Source organism: Tursiops truncatus, chromosome 6, assembly GCF_011762595.2.
Source record: "Tursiops truncatus isolate mTurTru1 chromosome 6, mTurTru1.mat.Y, whole genome shotgun sequence".
In the NCBI taxonomy this organism is placed as follows: domain Eukaryota; kingdom Metazoa; phylum Chordata; class Mammalia; order Artiodactyla; family Delphinidae; genus Tursiops; species Tursiops truncatus.
In genome coordinates this window covers 81,603,488-81,619,986 of record NC_047039.1, presented here as the reverse complement: position 1 = coordinate 81,619,986, position 16,499 = coordinate 81,603,488, and the positions used below count along the sequence as shown (strand labels likewise).

At 39.1% G+C, this 16,499-nt stretch overlaps 2 protein-coding genes and 1 pseudogene across 8 annotated transcripts in view; all 3 read left to right on the top strand.

Moving 5' to 3' along the window:
* Window positions 1-14,837, top strand: part of TRMO (tRNA methyltransferase O) — a 226,826-nt gene extending 211,989 nt beyond the window's left edge. For all 3 annotated transcript variants that reach the window (XM_073806324.1, XM_073806322.1, XM_073806323.1), the window contains one exon: window positions 14,721-14,837. The gene's annotated coding sequence lies outside the window, so the exon portion shown is untranslated. The remainder of the gene's footprint in view (window positions 1-14,720) is intronic.
* Window positions 1-14,837, top strand: part of LOC141278992 (nucleophosmin pseudogene) — a 206,643-nt pseudogene extending 191,806 nt beyond the window's left edge.
* XPA (XPA, DNA damage recognition and repair factor) overlaps window positions 1-16,499 on the top strand; it is a 94,637-nt gene that overhangs the window by 57,433 nt on the left and 20,705 nt on the right. For all 5 annotated transcript variants that reach the window (XR_012332600.1, XR_012332599.1, XM_073806326.1 and 2 more), the window contains 3 exons: window positions 10,131-10,236; window positions 12,746-12,911; window positions 14,721-14,838. Coding sequence is in view for 3 of the 5 variants with exons in the window: in XM_073806326.1 (XP_073662427.1) it covers window positions 10,131-10,236; window positions 12,746-12,911; window positions 14,721-14,838 (390 nt within the window). In the remaining 2 variants the exon portion in view is untranslated. The remainder of the gene's footprint in view (window positions 1-10,130; window positions 10,237-12,745; window positions 12,912-14,720; window positions 14,839-16,499) is intronic.

Sequence of the window (16,499 nt, the reverse complement as noted above, 5' to 3'; positions counted from 1 at the left end):
GCATAGAGTTGTTTGTAGTAGTCTCTTAGGATGCTTTGTATTTATGCAGTGTCTGTTGTAACTTCTCCTTTTTTGTTTCTAATTTTATTGATTTGAGTCCTCTCCCTCTTGATGAGTCTGGCTAATGGTTTATCAATTTTGTTTATCTTCTCAAAGAACCAACTTTTAGTTTTGTTGATCTTTGCTATTGTTTTCTTTGTTTCTATTTCATTTATTTCTGCTCTGATCTTTATGATTTCTTTCCTTCTGCTAACTTTGGGTTTTGTTTGTTCTTCTTTCTCTAGTTCCTTTAGGTGTAAGGTTAGATTGTTTATTTGACATATTTCTTGTTTCTTGAGGTAGGCTTGTATAGCTATAAACTTCCCTCTTAGAACTGCCTGTGCTGCATCCCATAGGTTTTGGATCATCGTGTTTTCATTGTCATTTGTCTCTAGGTATTTTTTGATTTCCTCTTTGATTTCTTCAGTGATCTCTTGGTTATTTAGTAACGTATTGTTTAACCTCCATGTGTTTGTGTTTTTTATGTTATTTTCCCTGTAATTCATTTCTAATCTCAGCGTTGTGGTCAGAAAAGATGCTTGATGTGATTTCAGTTTTCTTAAATTTACTGAGGCTTGATTTGTGACCCAAGATGTGACCTATCCTGGAGAATGTTCCGTGCGCACTCGAGAAGAAAGTGTAATCTGTTTTTGGATGGAATGTCTTATAAATATCAATTAAATCTATCTGGTCTGTTGTGTCATTTAAAGCTTCTGTTTCCTTATTTATTTTCTGTTTGGATTATCTGTCCATTGGTGTAAGTGAGGTGTTCAAGTCCCCCACTATTATTGTGTTAATGTTGATTTCCTCTTTTATAGCTGTTAGCAGTTGTCTTATGTATTGAGGTGCTCCTATGTTGGGTGCATATATATTTATAATTGTTATATCTTCTTCTTGGATTGATCCCTTGATCATTATGTAGTGTCCTTTCTTGTCTCTTGTAACATTCTTTATTTTAAAGTATTTTATCTGAGATGAGTATTGCTACTCCAGCTTTCTTTTTTTTTTTTTTTTGGCGGTACGCGGGCCTCTCACTGCTGTGGCCTCTCCCCCTGCGGAGCACAGGTTCCGGACGCGCAGGCCCAGCGGCCATGGCCCACGCGCCCAGCCGCTCCGCGGCATATGGGATCCTCCCAGACCGGGGCATGAACCTGTGTCCCCTGCATTGGCAGGCGGACTCCCAACCACTGCGCCACCAGGGAAGCCCTCCAGCTTTCTTTTGACTTCCCTTTGCATGGAATATCTTTTTCCATCCCCCCCCTTTAGTCTGTATGTGTGCCTAGGTCTGAAGTGGGTCTCTTGTAGATAGCGTATATATGGGTCTTGTTTTTGTATCCATTCAGCAAGCCTGTGTCTTTTGGCTGGAGCATTTAATCCATTCATGTTTAAGGTAATTATCGATATGTATGTTCCTATGACCATTTTCTTAATTGTTTTGGGTTTGTTTTTGTAGGTCCTTTTCTTCTCCTGTGTTTCCCACTTAGAGAAGTTCCTTTAGCATTTGTTGCAGAGCTGGTTTGGTGGTGCTGAATTCTTTTAGCTTTTGCTTGTCTGTAAAGCTTTTGATTTCTCCATCGAGTCTGAATGAGATCCTTGCCAGGTAGAGTAATCTTGGTTGTATGTTCTTCCCTTTCATCATTTTAAGTATATCATGCCACTCCCTTCTGGCTTGTAGAGTTTCTGCTGAGAAATCAGCTGTTAACCTTATGGGAGTTCCCTTGTATGTTATTTGTCGTTTTTCCCTTGCTGCCTTCAGTAATTTTTCTTTGTCTTTAATTTTTGCCAATTTGATTACTATTTGTCTCGGCGTGTTTCTCCTTGGGTTTATCCTGTATGGGACTTGCTGCGCTTCCTGGACTTGGGTGGCTATTTCCTTTCCCATGTTAGGGAATTTTTCGACTATAATCTCTTCAAATATTTTCTCTGGTCCTTTCTCTTCTCTTTCTGAGACCCCTATAATATGAATGTTGTTGTGTTTAATGTTGTCCCAGAGGTCTCTTAGGCTGTCTTCATTTCTTTTCATTCTTTTTTCTTTATTCTGTTCTGCAGCAGTGAATTCCAGCATTCTGTCTTCCAGGTCACTTATCCGTTCTTCTGCCTCAGTTATTCTGCTATTGATTCCTTCTAGTGTAGTTTTCATTTCAGTTATTGTATTGTTCATCTCTGTTTGTTTGTTCTTTAATTCTTCTAGGTCTTTGTTAAACTTCTTGCATCTTCTCTATCTTTGCCTCCATTCTTTTTCCGAGATCCTGGATCATCTTCACTATCATTAATTCTGAATTCTTTTTCTGGAAGGTTGCCTATCTCCACTCATTTAGTTGTTTTTCTGGGGTTTTATCTTGTTCCTTCATCTGGTACATAGCCCTCTGCCTTTTCATCTTGTCTATCTTTCTGTGAATGTGGTTTTTGATCCACAGGCTGCAGGATTGTAGTTCTTGCTTCTGCTGTCTGCCCTCTGGTGGATGAGGCTATCTAAGAGGCTTGTGCAAGCTTCCTGATGGGAGGGACTGGTGGTGGGTAGAGCTGACTGTTGCTCTGGTGGGCAGAGCTCAGTAAAACTTTAATCCACTTGACTGTTGATGGGTGGGGCTGGGTTCCCTCCCTGTTGGTTGTTTGTCCTGAGGCAACCCAACAGTGGAGCCTACCCAGGCTCTTTGGTGGGGCTAATGACAGACTCTGGGAGGGGTCACACCAAGGAGTACTTCCCAGAACTTCTGCTGCCCGTGTCTTTGTCCCCACGGTGAGCCACAGCCACCCCCGCCTCTGCACGAGACCCTCCAACACTAGCAGGTAGGTCTGGTTCAATCTCCTATGGGGTCACTGCTCCTTCCCCTGGGTCCTGATGTGCACACTACTTTGTGTGTGCCCTCCAAGAGTGGAGTCTCTGTTTCTCCCAGTCCTGTTGAAGTCATGCAGTCAATTCCCACTAGGCTTCAAAGTCTGATTCTCTAGGAGTTCCTCCTCCTGTTGCTGGACCCCCAGGTTGGGAAGCCTGACTTGGGGCTCAGAACCTTCACTCCAGTGGGTAGACTTCGGTGGTATAAGTGTTCTCCAGTCTGTGAGTCACCCACCCAGCAGTTATGGAATTTGATTTTACTGTGATTGCGCCCCTTCTACTGTCTCATTGTGGCTTCTTCTTTGTCTTTGGATGTGGGGTATCTTTTTTGGTGAGTTCCAGTGTCTTCCTGTCGATGATTGTCCAGCAGTTAGTTGTGATTCTGGTGTTTTCGCCAGAGGGAGTGAGAGCACGTCCTTCTACTTCGCCATCTTGGTTCCTCCTCTGTTTTCTTCCTTCCTTCCTTCCTTCCTTCCTTCCTTCCTTCCTTCCTTCCTTCCTTCCTTCCTTCCTTCCTTCCTCCCCTCCCCTCCCCTCCCCTCCCCTCCCCTTCTTTCTCTGTGTTGGGATTTAGTTGCGGCATGCGGGATCTTTTGTTGCGGTTCACAGGCTCTTCGTTGCAGCACTCAGGCTTCTCTCTGGTTGGGGCTTGGGGGTTTTCTCTCTCTAGTTGTGGTGTGCAGGCTCCAGGGTGCATGGGCTCTGTAGTTTGCAGCACGCCGGCTCTCTTGTTGAGGCTCGCAAGGTCAAGCTCAATAGTTGTGGCACGCAGGCTTAGTTGCCCCCACGGCATGTGGGATCTTGGTTCCTTGACCAGGGATCAAACCCGTGTCCCCTGCATTGGAAGGCGGATTCTTTACCAGACCACCAGGGAAGTCCCTCTGCTTCCCAGGATTCTTATGACTGGGTACTCTATCTTTGCTGAGGGCGGTGTCCCTTGAACCCTTTGCAGCACACGCCCACCAAGGATTTCTTTGTTAATTTTAAAGACAGTCTATTTTTGTAGCATAGCTGAGAAAAATCAAAGTAATTTATTTGGGTCATTAAGCTTTGCTGCCTATAAAACAGAGCCTATCAGATGCTTTTAGAATCTAGAACAGGGTTCTTCAGTATCACCAGCAAGGCTTTATTAAAACACAGGTTATGGGGCCCCATCCCTAGGGCTTCTTCTGATTTAGTAGGTCTTAGGTAGGGACTGTGAATTTGTTTCTAACAAGTTCCTGGGTGATGCTGATCCTGCTGGCCCAGGGGCCACACCTTGACAACCTCTAGTCTAGAATTAAACCCACTGTGTACTCTAAGACTGCAGGGGAATGCAACCATGTGGAGAGAATAGTGTGTAACAATGAGGTCAGTCACTGTTCATACTGTCTTTTTAAAAAATTATTTTTAAAAATTGTGATAAAATATACATAACATAAAATTTACAATTGTAACCTTTTCTTTTTTTGGGGGTACGCGGGCCTCTCACTGTTGTGGCCTCTCTCGTTGTGGAGCACAGGCTCCAGACACGCAGCCTCAGCGGCCATGGCTCACTGGCCTAGCTGCTCCGCGGCATGTGAGATCTTCCCGGACTGGGGCACGAACCTGTGTCTCCTGCATCGGCAGGCGGACTCTCAACCACTGCGCCACCAGGGAAGCCCTACAGTTGTAACCTTTTAAAGCATATGTTTAGTATGTTTAGTGGCATTAAGTACTATACCTTTATGTTGTTTTGTAACAGTCACCACCATCCATCTCCAGAGTTTTTTCATCATCCCAAAATTGAAACGGTCCCATTAAACAGCAACTTCCTGTACAAACATTTTGATGTATTATCTTTGAGACTGTTTTTGATATGTGAATGAGAATGTAATATTTTTCTTTTATAAAAATGTCGTTAGGAGCATTTCCCCATTTCTTTTTTTAAAATCAATTAATTACTTAATTTTTGGCTGTGTTGGGTCTTCGTTTCTGTGCGAGGGCTTTCTCCAGTTGTGGCGAGCGGGGGCCACTCTTCATCGCGGTGCGCGGGCCTCTCACTCTCACGGCTTCTCGTTGCGGAGCACAGGCTCCAGACGCTCAGGCTCAGTAGTTGTGGCTCATGTGCCCAGTTGCTCCACGGCATGTGGGATCCTCCCAGACCAGGGCTCGAACCTGTGTCCCCTGCATTGGCAGGCAGACTTTCAACCACTGTGCCACCAGGGAAGCCCTCCCCATTTCTTAAATATTCTTTCAGAACTTTCTTTTTAATGGCTACATAATACTCCTTTTGATGGCTGCACCATGGTTCATTTAAATGCAGCTCTTTTGTTTATTTCTTTTCTCTATTCTAATAATTATTACTGCAGTGAATATATTTGGAGGTAAACTTTTGTCCAGCGCTCTGATTCATAGCAGTAGGGTAACTGACCCAAAAGTATGTATATTTCTGGTAAAGTTTACATACTTAAAAAAAGTTAAATTAACATTGCTAGAAGGAGTAAACAACCTAAAAGCAAATAAACAAATGGACATATTTTTCCAAATGAAATAACATGATCATGTTGAAGAGGGGGAGGACAGAAAGAACTAGTCCAAATGATTTATGAGGACAGTATTTGACAGTATATCCTTAATTTGAGGTGGGTGGTGTAAGGGGAAAACCACAAAATTCCTGAACTCATTTTATAGAGTGGTATGAGTGAAGAAATTTTGAAACTAGTTTAGATGTATTATTGGCTCATGCAGATGAATGTATTTCTTGATGTTGTTGGGAGCCAAGGTTCTCATTGTAGAAGAAAGGACATACAAATATGGAATGGGAGAAGGCAAGAAAGAACCTTGTGGGGATGGATTAGAATTGCCAGTATCAGTGTGAACTCATGATTTCTAAAACATGTATATGTGTATGCATGTAGAAGTGTATATGTAAACTAAAAAATGAATTCAGCAAAGTTGCAGGAAACAAAATCAATATATAGAAATCTGTTGCATTTTTGTACACCACTAGTGAACTATCAGAAAGAGAAATTAAGAAAACAGTCCTGTTTACAGTTGCCCATTTATCAGAAAGAATAAAATACCTAGGAATAAATTTAACCAAGGAGGTAAAATACTTGTACACTGAAAACTATAAGACATGAATGAAAGAAATAGAAGACACAAATAAATAGAAAAACATTCTGTGCTCCTGGGTTGGAAGAACTAATATTCTTAAAATGTCCATAGTACCTAAAGCAATCTATAGAATCAGTGCAGTCCCTATCAAAATTCCAATGGCAATTTCCCACAGAAATAGAACAAACAATCCTAAAATTCACATGGAACCATGAAAAACCCTGAATGGCCAGAGCAATCTTGAGAAAAAAGAACAGAGCTGGAGACCTCATGCTCCCTGATTTCAAATTATATTTCAAAGCCATTGTAATGAAAACAGTATGGTATTGGCATAAAAACAGACACATAGATCAATGGAACAGAAGAGAGAGCCCAGAAATATACCTACACATATGGTCAATTAATTTATGACAGAGGAGCCAAGAATATACAAGGGGAAAGGACAGTTTTTTCAATAAAAGGTGTTGGGAGAACTGGACAGTCACCTGCAAAAGATTGAAACTGGGCCACTGTCTTACCTCATACACACAGAATAATTCAAAATGGATTAAAGATTTAAGTGTAAGACAAACTGTAATACTCTTAGAAGAAAACAGATGGGGACTTCCCTGGTGGCGCAGTGGTTAAGACTCTGTGCTCCCAATGCATGGGGCCCAGGTTTGAACCCTGGTCTGGGAACTAGATCCCACATGCATGCCACAACTAAGAGTTTGCATGCTGCAACTAAGGAGCTTGGAGCCGTAACTAAGGAGCCTGTGAGCTGCAACTAAGACCCAATGCGACCAAATAAATAAAAAACAAACAAAAAAGAAAATAGATGAAAAGCTCCTTGACATTGGTCTTGGCAATGATATTTTTGGGTATGATACCAAAAGCAGAGGCAACAAAAGCAAAACTGTTAAACAAGTGGGACTACATCAAACTAAAAAGCTTCTGCACAGCAAAGCAAACCTTTGAAAAGCCCACCAACTGAAAGGGGGAAAATATTTGCAAATCATACATCTGATGAGGGGTTAGTATCCAAAATACATAAAGGACTCCTACAACTCAATAGCAAAATACCAAACAATCCGATTAAAAAATGGGCAGATCTGAATAGACATTTTTCCAAAGAAGACGTACAGACGGCCAGTACGTACATGGAAGGATGCTCAACATCACTAATCATCAGGGAAATGCAAATCAAACAATGGTGAGCTATCACCTCACACCTGTTAGAATGGTGGTTATCAAAGAGACAAAAAATAAGTGTTGGTGAGCATGTGGATAAAAGGAACCCTTGTAAATGTAAATCAGTGCAACTACTATGGAAAACAGTATGCAAGTGCCTCAAAAAATTAGAACTACCATATAATCCAGCAGTCCCACTTCTGGGTATTTATCCAAAGAAAATGTAAACAGTAACTCGAAAATATACATGTACCCCCATGTTCATTGCAGCATTATTTACAATAACTAGATGTGGAAACAATCTAAGTGTCCATCGATGGATGAATGGATAAAGAAAGTGTGATGTGTGTGTGTGTGTGTGTGTGTGTGTGTATATATACATACAGTGGAATATTATTCAGCCATAAGAAAGAATGAAATCTTGCCATTTATGACATCATGGATGGGCCTTGAGGGCATTATGCTAAGTGAAGTAAGTCAGAGAAAGTTAAATACCATATGATCTCACTTATATGTGGAATCTAAAAACAACCCCCACCCTGAACTCATAGATACAGAGAACAGATTGATGATTGCCAGAGGGGGGAGGAGGAGGGAGGTAGGTGAAATGTTTGAAGTGGGTCAAAAGGTACAAACTTCCAGTTAGTCATGGGAAAGTAATGTACAGCATGGTAACAGTAATACTGTATTACATATTTGAAAGTTGCTAAGAGACTAGATCTTAAAAATTCTTACGATAAGAAATGTAACCGTATGGTGACGAATGTTAACTAGACTTACTGTGGTGATCATTATGTAATGTATACAATTGTTGACTCATTATGTCGTACACCTGAAACTAATATAATGTTATGTCAGTTATATCTCAACAAAAAAAGTGTACAGTACATGTGTGAGTATTTGTGTCTATATATATATGTATATTTCTCAGCCCTGTTCACAGAAATGGCCGTGAAGCAGAGGTAGCCCAGTAGCAATGAGCACAGCTGGTGTCCAGATCCTGGATGCTGATACTGTTCTCCACTAAAAGGAACCAGGGCCCTTCAGAGAAATAGCTGATTCCAGGGTTGGGGCAGGATGGCTACAAGATGAGCTTGGGACATTTTGTAATGCCAGAAAATATGTAAGTGTTCAGAAAGTGATAGAAGCATGTTACAGAGGCATAAGTGTCAGCTTGAAGGGGCTTCCACTGGCCAAATTTCAGACAATTTGAATGCTAAAATAATGAAGGACACCATTGAAATAATAGGAATCCATGAGTCTATATGGATAATAAATGTGTTAGTGAATGAAGGACTGAATGGGGGAGGGGAAGGCTCTTGATTACAGTAGACTAGCAATTTCCAAATGGTAAATGTAAAGGGAGTGATGGAGTTGAAAAATCATCCTTATGTATATTTAAAAATTTCCATTATAAGGCATTTTTAAAATTAGGAAAATGTATGCACATTTTATGGCTTTTGATTAATAATACTGTGCAGTAGCCTCCTAATGGGTATTTCTGACTAATTTCTCTCTATCCAAACACATTCCAGTAACCAGTTTTTTGAAGATACCACTTTGACTATATTTTCAGTTTTTCCTTTTGTCCATAGCTATGCCCCTGTAATATTTTAGAAAGAAGAGTGATTTTTTTGTTAGAGTTTGGAGATTAGTAATATTGAGGAGTGCTAGAATACTGACTGACCTTCTTGTGTTGGAAGTAGGTAAGGGAAGGCAGTGATAGGAATACGTTGAACAAATCATGAACAAATGGCAACTCCATTTTTCTTCCTGCTGGGACTTGTGGCAGTTCTCAGAGTTGGGGCTTGGCAGTAGCAATCATCCTAAAGACTTAGGAGTAAAACCTTCAGACTTGCTGGAAAAAAAATTCTGTAGGACAAAGATTCTTAGCTAGGTATTTGAAATCTTTAAAAAAAAAAAAAAAGAATCCGGCCTTACTCTGCCTAGAGTAGTTTCTGTGCTGGGTATTGAGGATATATAGCTAAACTAAATACAATCTCTGCCTTCAAGAGATTTCCAGTCTAGTGGTTGAGACAGATGAAGAGGAAGCTGTTTACTCTGTTGTTGGGGGTGAGGGAGAGAAAAAGTTTCCCATTTGAAAGTGAATTCTGTGTTGCCTCTGTTTTCTGTGTTACATGTTGGTGCCCATCTCCCTTATCTGTAAGCAGCTCCCCCACCTCCCTCCGGCCTTGAGACTAATCTTTGTACTCTCAACAGTACTGTGGTAGGCCAAGTAATGGCCCCCAAAGATGTCCACATCCTAACCATCCCGGAACCTATGCATTTATTACCTTGCAGAGCCAAAGGGACTTTGCAGATATGATTAAGGTTAAAGACTTTGAGATGGGGAGATTATTCTGGGTTATCCAGCTGGGCCCAGTGTAATCACAGGGATCCTTCAGAGTAGAAGAGAGGCAGGAGAGAGTCAGGGGTAGGTGGGATTATGGAAGAAGCCATAGTGATGTAAGAAGCTGCAGTTGCTGGCTCCAGCTTACATCCCTGGAGAAAGGGAGTCATGAGTCCAGGAATGTAGGTGGCCTCTAGAAGCTGGAAATGGCTGGTAATAGGTTGTCCCTCAAAACCTCCAGAAAGGAGTGCAACCCTGCCATCACCTTGACTTTAGCCCACTGCGACCTGTGTCAGACATATAAACTACAGATCTGTGAGAAAATAAATTTGTGTTCTTTTAGCCACTAAATTTGTGGTAATTTGTTATACCAGCAATACAAAAGTAATACAAGTACCTTCCATGTTGTTTGAGTTCAAAAATACTGGGTGAGTCCATAATTTTTTCCTTTATGTTATTTCCTTTTTTTTTCTTTTTTCCTTAAAAAAATTTTTTTTAGATAAATGTAAGATTACTTAATCAAGGTTTTATGTTGTCTTTTACGTAAATATGTTTGTATCAGGCATAAAATACATGCTGGTAAGCTAATAAAATAGAGGAGGCTCTATTCTAATCACAAAAAAAGGCAACTTAGAGAATTAATCTTCCTTTCTTTAGGACCTGTAATGGAATTTGATTATGTTATATGTGAAGAATGTGGTAAAGAATTTATGGATTCTTATCTAATGAACCACTTTGATTTGGCAACTTGTGATAACTGCAGGTACTTATTTTTATTTCAGAGCATGTTCTAAATTACTAAAATTTAATGTTTGCTTGTAGGTTTAGGGCAAAACAATAATTAGATCCATTTGGATTTAATATTTTCTTCATAAATACGTTTTTTGTTTTGGGAGCTTCCTAAAATTTCTGTATTTTCCATTTTGCTAAAGAATTACAGGAAGACTATGCTTATCAATGTTATGCCACATAAATAGGAAGGATGTCCCTGGTTCTGCCATACATATGTCCTTTTCCTTTCTGCTGGGGGGTTGGGGGGGGCGTTAACTGTCTCTCAGTAGCAGGTTCCTAACCCTTCTCTCCCCCCCAGACGCTAAGGATCCCTTTGTTTCTTTCTTTCTTTGACTAGTGTGTGTTGATACCTTGGTCAGAGGACTGGCACCTTCAATGAGAGGAGGGAAGTATAACGCCTCCAGCTACCCTTCTGGTACTCAGAACACCTCTTTCCATTCATTTTCTACTCTCCTGAATTGGCAGGGAAGAGATTAAATGAGGAAAAATCACATTCTTCTGTCATTCTTTTTCTTCTCCTAGCCTTTATCTCTTTTTGTATCACCACGGAATATTACTCACTCCACTTGGTTCTCCTGTCCCTACTGGTTATCTCAGCCAAGTCCTGTGTTGGTGTCTTTCACACCTAAAGATCCCACCTTGGATTCTTACTTAGCCCTCTTATCTGTTCCCTGTCCCCACTTCTTGTACGTACAGTCCCAGATCAAGTGCTCACACGCCTGGTGGACCTGCCTTTTCAGAGTCCCTGCTGCAGACATCTAGAGCCATCACCACTGACTTGTTGCTAAGTAGATCCCTAGAAGATAGAACGGGAGATGTTTCTGGTCTCATGATCAGATCTGTGATGGGAAATGTTCTGGTACCCACTGGAATTATTAACTCTATTCCCAGTGATGTAACAGTATCATTAATGCACACAGTGGTTAAGGCCCACAGTGTTATCACTCTCCTTAAAGTACAGATAGTGTTCAGGAACTAAATTACCACATATAACCTTACTTCCATGAGAAAATGGAAGTAACCTAATTATCAATTTAAAGAAAGTTATGTAAACATAATTAGGAATACAGCCCTCCATTCTATTTGTTTTTTCCAACATCTTTGATGATTATAGATTAGTACAATGTACTTTACCTGTCCCCTCCTTTGGTATATACTTCCAAATTATTTAGTCTTCTTAAAGTTATTCCCAATTATAACTCCTCTCCCCCTCCCCCCACCACCTGTTCTATACCTCCTCCTAAGTGTTCACCACTTCAGTAAAGGCCAACTTCATTCACTGGCTGTTTCTCTATCCCATGTTTAATTCCAAATCCATTTGGGTCTATATTTAAACCATGTCCTGAATCCATCCATTTCTCATCCTCTGTACTATTACTGCCTTAGACTGGGCCCCTATCAGCTCTTGCCTGGACCACTGCAGTAGTACTCTTGTAACTGGCCTCTTCCCCCACTTTTGCACGGTTAGTCTCTTCTCCATATAGCATTTTACTCAAAACTCTTTAATGGTTTCTAATCCATTTAGAATAAAATTGTCTTCACCATTTCTTACAAGACCCTTGCCTGTCTCTGACTTTATTTTCCATCACTCCTCACCGTCACTTACTTTAAGCATTCTGGTCACACTGGCTCACTTGTTGTGAACTCCATTTGCAAAGCACACTCCTGTCCTAGAGTCTTTGCACTTTCTCTTCTTTCTGCTATGAATGTTCTTTCTCTAGCTATTCAGAATGTTTTCTGACTTCTAAAGGGCCCTGCTCAAATGTTTCCTCATCAGTGGCATTCTCTCGATTTCCCAATCTCTCTGAAAATTTCTGTTCCTTTACCATGCTTTGTATTCCTTTATAGCACTTTTATCAATCATCATGTTTGCTTATTGACTGTCTTCTCCTAACTAGAATGTAAGCTTCCTGAAAACAAGGCTTTGTTTTATTCTTTGCTGTATTCCTAGTACCTTGAACAATACCTAGCATGTAGATGGAGAACAAATGAATGAGAAGAGCTATGTAATTGACTATGTCTCCATTTTTACCTGGGCTTTGAAAAAGCTCAGAGCCAACTGGAAACTCAGCTGTGCTTGGTGCCTTTGGACCTTGCATGTTTATATTCCTTATATCCTGCCTCTCCTGACTTTAAGCCTTATATTTTCTTACTTATTGAGTCTTAGTTCTCATTTATATTTGCTGTGTTCATGTAAGTTATTTCAAATACTTTGTGGAAAAGAGGGACTTAGTAAAAAGAAATTCTTAACATGCTAAATAACATGGATCTGCTGCTAATATAAATAGCTTCTCAGAATTAGTAAAAGAAAGTATTTTTCTGTTGGAATTCTTACGCTGCTAATTTGACCATGAGAGTTTCAGGAAAAAGTATTTTATATGTTTCTTTTGGCATGTATGCCCCTAGGTTTGGGGACTGTTTGAAAAATCTTAATTTATTTAAAACAACTACTTTATATAATGGACTTAATCTGTTTTCAGAGATGCTGATGATAAACACAAGCTTATAACTAAAACAGAAGCAAAACAAGAATACCTTCTGAAAGATTGTGATTTAGAAAAAAGAGAACCAGCTCTTAAATTTATTGTGAAGAAGAATCCTCATCATGCACAGTGGGGTGATATGAAACTCTACTTAAAATTACAGGTCTCTAATAAGTTATATTCAGTCATTTTAAACCCTGGGTCGGGTGAAGTTTTAACAGTGAACTAGTTATAATTAGTTTTTACTTACAGAAAGTTAAAAAGATCCTTTTCATTTTATTGTGTTACATGAGCCATAGTCGTACATAATGACATTTAATAACATGTTTACTTATTTTGCTTTTTGATGTGGCACTTTGAAGCAAATATATTACTACTGGGTGATGTTAGGAGTACAATTTGGAAACGAAAATGCTTGAAATGGGAGTCAGCCCTTGCCCACCTACCCCCCAAATAAAATCATAAAAAAAAATTTCAGAATTTCACAGATGCCCAGAATCTAACTCCAGCTTCCTGTATCTATCCAAGAATGGTACAAATACCATAATATTCTTTTTTTGTGCCATTACATAAAAAATATTGGGAGGCATTGCTTTAGAGCACAGTTTGATTGGAATATACTAGAAGATCCTAGTATCTTCTAATAAAGAAACCACATTGTAAAAGCAGACATATATTGAATTTTCACTAAACATAATACACTGTTGATTAAAAGATTCACCATAATTTTATGTACTATTAAAAATAAAAAAATGCTAATTAAACTGACCCAGTGCTGCCTTATCACTTGGTGCTTTTATTTTATTGAAATAGTGCCATTAGACTTACTATAGTTTTTTTTTGCTATAAATCATGCTTGTGTGTACATAACAAGGAAAATGCAAGTACCACAGATTTATTAAGGTATTCCTAAACTTCCTAACATTCAGAGTCCAATTCTTCTGAACCACTTCTTGACTCAGAGTTGTTAAAGTACCATTAAGTTACATTAGTGATGCAGCATTTTCAGGGATGTTAAATTGTGGAAAGTGTGATGTTTTAGAATTTATGAAATAACAGTATATTACTTTATGTTAAGAAATTTCAGTTTGGCTTTATTGATTGATATTTTGGTCCCTGTAACACATTGTGAGAGATATCCCGAGCATAACTCTCAGTGTGTATATTATTTCCCTACATGTAAATAAATATTATAAAGAGTACATATATATATATATATATATATTCTCCAAGGTTTTTAAACTAGAATAAAGACTTGTTAGGTCATTCAGCTACCAAAGGTTTTAAAGAAAATTCATATTTTTAAGATCAGAAATTAGTCAAGTGGATGGAAATTGTTATTGATTCAGGAGAAGAGTAGTAGTGATTGATTTCCTGTGATGGGAGATTTCTGGAGATGACCTCATATTTAGATCTGCTATGGCTAATTGGTCAGCAGATTTTTTTTGGTGATCCTGCCAAAACTCGATCAAACCCACTGAGTACATGTAGTTCTCTTGATTCACGTGAAAACAAAGCAGAGAAGTGATTGCAGTCAGAGGACAGCTTTTCTATTTACACAGGTACACCTAGTTTTATTGTGCTTTGCAAATACGTAATCTTATTCATCATACATTCACTGAGGGTTTCATAGGTTTATAGATAGAGAGATTATTAGAGTTGTTTCTTTTTTTTTTTTTTTTTTTTTGCGGTACGCGGGCCTCTCACCGTTGCAGAGCACAGGCTCCGGACGCGCAGGCTCAGCGCGGGGCACGAACCCGTGTCCCCTGCATTGGCAGGCGGACTCTCAACCACTGTGCCACCAGGAAAGCCGTAGAGTTGTTTCTTATCAATATTTAAAAACTTTTAAATTTCAAATAAATACTTATAAAATTGCACTTAAGTTAGATCACTCTTTGGCACCTTTGGATTTAATAATTATAACTATTTTACAACAATGAACCACAACTAATTTATGGAGTCTGTATTTCAGATTGTGAAGAGGTCTCTTGAAGTTTGGGGTAGTCAGGAAGCATTAGAAGAAGCGAAGGAAGTTCAACAGAAAAACCGAGAAAAAATGAAACAGAAGAAGTTTGATAAAAAAGTAAAAGGTAAGTGGCTACATTTATATCATGAAGGACTGTGCTCTACTGCTTTGCAAAGAGCCTTTAGCTAAGTTCTTCCACTTTAAAGATACAATGTCACTGTTGGATTGGAAATTTTTTTTTTCCATAAATTGAAGAACAAAAGACTTAAAGTTTGCCCTCAGTAAGTTGGTGTTTGAGACTCTCAGTCCAAACCTCACTGCAATTCTAAAAAAGCATGTAAGCCCTCGTCTTCAAGTGAGTCATGTTTTTGTATAGGAACGGCGGTAGGGTCAGGAATGTACCCCTGGTTAAGGGTTTGGCCTCAATGCAATCTTAAATGTGACCCACACGGTTATCAAAAGTGAAGTTTTCCACCAGCAAACCTCTCTAATTGCTTAAAATGAAAAAATAATGCCTAAGTCTCAGTGATCTAATTTAGCAGCTAGAAGGAACCTTCTAATGTCAGATAGTCTAATCACTTTTATATATGAATAAAACACCTGGAAAGGTAGAGTGACTTGTTACATAGGTGCTAGAGAGTTGGGACTGGAGCCAGGATTTCATGACCAAAAGTCTGCATTGGTACATTCATTCCTCTGTCCATACATCTGTCTATCCATGTGACTATCCATTCTTTTGTCCATCTATCTCTGTATTCATTTGTCCATGCATCCATCCACGTATGCATATGTGCGGAAGTCTGTCTGTCCGTCCATCTGTAATCAGTGTATCCAACAATTGCTAAGTGTCAGCTGTGTTCCAGGCTCTGTGTTAACACAAATGCTGGCGTCAACTTTTGTCAGAAGAGAAAGACTGATAAACTTAGTCATAATCGAGTGTGATAAGTACTGTGACAGTGATGAACATAGGGTGTTATAGGAGCACAAAGGGCACTTGTTGGCTGTATCACAGATTCCCTACAGAGAATCTTAAAAAGTAGGCATAAATGTTCTTCATACAGTAGAGTGCCAGTGTGGTGTCAAGTGTATATAGATAACATGTATTCTCTGTTTATACAGGGTTATACATATAATAAATTGATCGATTTAAAATGGGTATCGTAGCCATAATAAGTAATTTTGCTTATGTGTTTAGGATTTAGAAGAGGTTTTGGAGGGTGAATGAAGATAGTTCAGATATCTGAAAAACAAAAGAGCAAAAATAAAAAATTGAATGTAAGCCTACCTTTTTCCTTCTTATTGTGAGGGAATTCTTTCCCCCTTTTCAGTACAAGAGTAATTCATGTGCAGTGCAGAGAAGTTAGAAAACTATAAAGAACTTCTATCCCATAATTATACTACCCAGAGACAATCATCAGTAACAGTTTAATGTCTATTTTTCCAGTTCTTTTCTATGCATAGGCCCTTAAAACATTTTTATAAAAATGGAAGCACAGTTGGACATTTATGAAGTTTATCAAAACTTCTCTTTAAAAAAAAAAAAAAGAAAAACTTCTCTGTATTTCAGTTTCTTCAACTATAAAAATGATGATAATACCACCCACCTTATAAAAGTTTAGTAAGGAATCAGTGAGACATTACACGTAAGTTGCTTAGATGAGAACTAGGGCAGAGTGACATCCCATAGATCGTAGTATTACTATGGCATATTATGTACCTATTATAAGAATATGGCAGTTCTGCATGTGTTGCTGTACAAGGATACTCTTTAGAGAAAAGTTTTCT